Raw genomic sequence first — 4,939 nt, forward strand, 5'->3', positions numbered from 1 at the left:
AGCTGCAGCCGGATACGGCTGGAGTTGAACCCAAAAGGTTTCGCACACATCGCGAGCTAGGTCGGGACGCGCGGCAACAGACTTAAACTTATTCTGTCGAACAAGGATAGCGACATCACCATAACCTCTTGCACTTGTCCCGGACTTATTCTCTGCAGGGGCCTCTCCCTCCGGAAGGTGTCATAATGCATAATATTAAGTGCAATATTCGGGTCGAGCCAGGTTTCAGTTAGGCAGATTATGTCAGGCTGCCACTCTTCAGTGACTACAGTAAGCTCTGTACACTACTACAGAACGACAGTTTGTTGATAGGAGTGTGAACTGGGGTGGTCCAGAATGCTGGTGAGTGGGAAGGGAGTGTCTGGTAGGAAAGAACGGGTGTGCATGTGGGTCCAGTGAGGAAGGTGGGTGTGGGAACTTATAGAGAGAGGACTCCGAAGTTAGACGGGGGGGGGGGGGGGGGGGGGGGGGAGGGTAAACAGTTCCATAGAATAGCAGTGCGGAACATGAAGAGAGACTTAGACAATGATTTAAATTTGGGAAGAATGATTTTATTTGGTCGTCGCTCACTATTCGTAATGTTGAAATGGAAATCAGCAAGGTAATCACGATGATGGAAAACATATCTGTGAAAAGTGGTGAGACTGATGATTTGACGACGATAGGCTAGTGATTCTAGGGAGCATTAAGACAGATTTAGAAGAAGTGTAATCAAATGCAGTTTTTTCTTTTTAGTAGAGCTCTAGCAAACCGCCAGCCATGCATCGACCAGGCGCCAGGCGCGAACTGATGGTGGTGAGAAGGAGAGCTCTGTGCCAGAACTTTGCAGCCTAGAGAGCGTGTGTGGGCAGGCGTGTGTTTACCGCCATATTGCCAGGTGTGTCTTTACCACCATACTAGCAAACCTTGCCTGAAATTGATCAAGAGTGGTCAAGGGTTTCTTATTAGATCCGAACAACCACACCGTACAGCTAGTTGGGCCCATCCATCTGGTTATCCATTAGTAGTAATAGTACCACACATGTTTCCCGCATGGTCACTGGCACTGGTAGCAGCACTTCAAGTACACTGACGGTGAGGATTGACCAAACCAGAATCGGTGAAATCTTTCTCGCTGCCTGTTCATCCAGTAATCCAAACCTGACAGGCGCCTACCAACAGGACAAGGCACAGTGTTTTGCTTGGTATGGCATTAGCGTTCAGCACTTCCACACCGGCACGGCCCTTGGTCAGCGCTGGCAAACTTGGTGACGTCATTCACATCACAGTTGATCATAATCGTCACACTCTCACTGGTAGACATGAGAGAACGGGTCTAAATGCACAAATATTTGAAATCAATGTTCCCATCATGAACAATACTTGAGATCTGTCACAATCATACGACTGTGACTAATATCAACAGCTCTGGAATCATGTGACCAGGTGCCTGTACTAGCGTGCATCTAGGAGTGTTAGAACTCCAGAGATCTATGCGCCAGTGATTAATAATACTGCTGCAGGCATGACTATGCTATGGTTTTGCCAGTTATGTGGACTGGACTGCTGCCTGGTGCAAGTCTCGATCTGTTTCTGCTTCATCAATCAAGGACGCGCCTCTGAATGCATGCATTGTACTGGTATCAAGGTCAGAGTTTTAACGCAGTGGCTATGGGTGTGATGTTGCCTCAAATACCTAGTTCCAACTCCATAAAACATCACAGTTCTTGTATGCGTGTAGAGTAAGAAAGCATTTGAGTGTGGTTGTGCCAACCCACCATTATTCGTCAACTAAATGCATCCTCCATGTCGATTGTGTCAAGGTCATCTACCGCCATACCATCTTCTCCCGGACTTGCAGATTCGTTGGAGCTCGTCACTATGAACGAGCTGGGATCGCCGATGTTGGACGTGTACAGGCGCCGCCGATTCAATGCGTCGGCCAGCGATGTTTGCCGAGAGAGGCGCGGCCGGGGCTTCCCCCCGGCATGTCGGCTGCGATGGAAGATGGCACGCATCAAGCTGTTCTTGGCGATGGAGAGGAAAACGCCCGGTGTGATCTTGGCGCACGCCACCAGGCAGTGTCCCTTCTGCCAGCCCGGGTTCAGCTTGACGAAGTGCTGGATGTGCGGGTTCTGAAGGTCGCTGTCCCGTATCGGTGCCGCGTGCCGCTCCAGTCGCACGTGTGATCTCGTCACCACGCACGTCTCTGGGTCGTACTTCGCCATGCTCGTCTCCAGAGAGTAGCCGTACTCATCGATCAGCGACTGCTCAAACTCTGGCGTCTTCGTGTCGTAGCGCGGGTACGCATGCTCACTGCTGTTCATCGCGATCATGTAGCTTTTGTAGCTGAACAGCTTCACGAGCACGTACACTTGCCGGTTGGGCTGCAGCAGGAAGCAGCGCAGGGCGCGGTACAGGAAGAAAATATACGGAAGCGCGCCACCCTGGTACTGCTGCTTGAACAGCGCCAGTCCCAGGCGAAAGACGATGATGTCGCGGCCGTGATGCGTGCGATCTCTTTCGTCCAGCAGCAGCATACCGCGCAGCGAGCCGTCAACGCGATCGCGGTACATGGACACGAACTTGTACGACAGGACCACGTCCTGCAGCGCCTCGATCCCGACGTTCGGCTCCGAGTCGACGATCTCCCGACACAGCTGGAACAGCTCGGCGAAACTGACCTCGTCCAACAGCTCACTGCGAGCTATGTAGGCGTGCATTCGAGACGAGCAGGCCACATCGCGGCGGCCATCAGCGCCGCCGAACGCCACAGTCCAGAGCACAAAGGCATTGCTCAACGAATTCCAGAAATAGAACACGAGCGCCAGAACCGTGCACAGGACTAGAAATGGCCAGTCCATTGTTACCGTCAATCTACTGACAAGAGCGGTCCGAAATTAGCTTCTTCTTCAGGACCATCGGCCGCAATCTTCTTCGAGTAATCCAATCAATTCATTGTCCCACCACGTGCTCCAGTACAGAGACTGAACCGCTCGGCTTAGGGCTACATACAATTATGTAGCCACGGTAGACCATTTCCTCGAACAACTACTATTTCAGGGGAAGATTATTGCTTGAGCAGCTTGGTCAAAGGAGTCGATCGCGAGACAGAGCTTCTATCTCACAGTCATAAATCATTGCTACAAACTACAATGTCATAAACGCAGTGAGTTGACCATGGTTGACGATCCACACGTGTATGATTGTGTGGATCTACTAGTACTAGTAGTACTAGTACTAGTACTGTACTAGTGATCTATGCGACTTATGAATATCAATATGAACGCAAACAGTTAGTTGCCATACTTGATCAGGCCAGGGAGTCGTAAAACACAGTATTTTAATTTTTAGTATTTTTACGACTCCCTGGGGCTCGACCATGTTCGCCATGCATGATTTAGTTACAGACGCCCGTAGTCGTACGGCCGTAGACCTCTACCGTGCATCTGGCCGAGGGTCCGGTCGTGCAGGTGTCAGGTGTCACGTGTCTGTAGTGGCGTGTCTGTAGTGGATCTACCGCTAAGTTGGCGCTATGGCCCATGTAGTCTGGGGGCCAGGGGGATTATTTTTGAAGTTTCGTTCCGGGTAAGAGGGCACCAAGTTTTGTCGATTTGAGTGTCAAGTATCTTCAAAATGCTGCAAGATGGTATGCCATTCAATCAAAATATCCATCGGGAAGGTCATACAATGAAGGTGGAAAGAATTGATGATGGTTGCCATGGCAACACATCAGTTAATTCAAATATTCAGGAGAACTATGCGATATTTTGACAAAATTCCTGCTGGATATAAACATATCCAATACATATGACTGGTTGGCCAAGTTTGACTGAAAACAAATAAACTTCAGGGCCTCAGAGGTGAATAATAAAATCGGATCTACTGCAACTATACATTACTGTACATACGTAATTAAATATGCATGCATACACCGACAACTGTACAAATATATTGGTGACCAGTGTACATGTGACATCTATAAAGCCTTTTAGAAAAGAGGTAGAAATGAATAGAGTAGTCTGTGACCAATGGTGATCTAATGGATATACATGTACATGTACATGTACATGCCTGAGATGTTGTTGTGACTGATCAAGCCATCTGTTGTTCTGACTAGTGTGTACATGTTCATGTATGTATGTATGGCGAAGAGGAAAATGTAGAGGGAAATAGAGCACGCCAAAGCAGTTCTCTAAGTACCTATCAGTTGGTAGCAACAAAGAAGAGCTTGTGGCTCTTTGGTGGTGAAGTGGCAGCTCCCGGACAACCTGACAAGGTGCCCCCAGGCAAGGAACTGGTTGTCACTGCGGGCCAAGAGTCACAATTGTCAAGTCGGCTGGTGCAAGCATGGCGTTTACTGCTGTGGAGGAGTTGTTGTTAACCCAGGAACTCTCTTCCACTGCCTCACATCAAGAGCTGACATTGATTGTGGCTCCGAGCTCCTCCAGCAGGGCATTGATGCGTTTTCCCGTTGGGGACATAAGTGGAGGATAGAATTTGAGCCCCCCAAGACGCAGGCTATGTCTATAGGCCACCATCGCCAGCCCTGGGAGCTCCCTCGAGCAACATTTGACGGCACACCGGTCAGTGAAGAGAGTCGGCTGAAACTCCTGGGAGTCACCTTTGACGACACCCTGAGCTACTCCTTCCACCTCCGCTCCCTAGCTTCCCGTGCTAACCAGCGGATTGGCTTCCTGAAGCGAGCGTCTCCCATTCTGGTCGCCGAGAGCCGCCAACGCGTCTACAACGGCTTTGTGCGACCCACACTCAAGTATTGCCCCTTAGTGTGGATGGGCTCACCCTCGTCCCATCTTAAGAAGCTGGACCAGATCCAGCGAAGGGCCCTCTACATCATCGGAGCAGGTGCTTGGCTCCCTAGCCTGGCACTCCGTCGCCTGGTAGCTGCACTTGCCTATACCTACAAGCTCTGCTATCTAGATGCATCCAGCCCTCTGAA

At 50.1% G+C, this 4,939-nt stretch overlaps 1 protein-coding gene across 1 annotated transcript; it reads right to left on the bottom strand.

Moving 5' to 3' along the window:
* Positions 1-529: 529 nt before the first annotated feature.
* On the bottom strand, positions 530-3,150 carry LOC135813020 (uncharacterized). Its single transcript, XM_065326241.1, has one exon. The coding sequence runs from the start codon at positions 2,841-2,843 to the stop codon at positions 1,767-1,769; it is 1,077 nt and encodes a 358-aa protein (XP_065182313.1). The 5' UTR covers positions 2,844-3,150; the 3' UTR covers positions 530-1,766.
* Between the last annotated feature and the right edge of the window lie 1,789 nt (positions 3,151-4,939).

This window comes from Sycon ciliatum, chromosome 1, assembly GCF_964019385.1.
Source record: "Sycon ciliatum chromosome 1, ocSycCili1.1, whole genome shotgun sequence".
NCBI lineage: Eukaryota > Metazoa > Porifera > Calcarea > Leucosolenida > Sycettidae > Sycon > Sycon ciliatum.

Excerpts from the sequence above, each read along its gene's own strand:
- LOC135813020 (XM_065326241.1), bottom strand. The coding sequence starts at position 2,843 with ATGGACTGGCCATTTCTAGTCCTGTGCACGGTTCTGGCGCTCGTGTTC.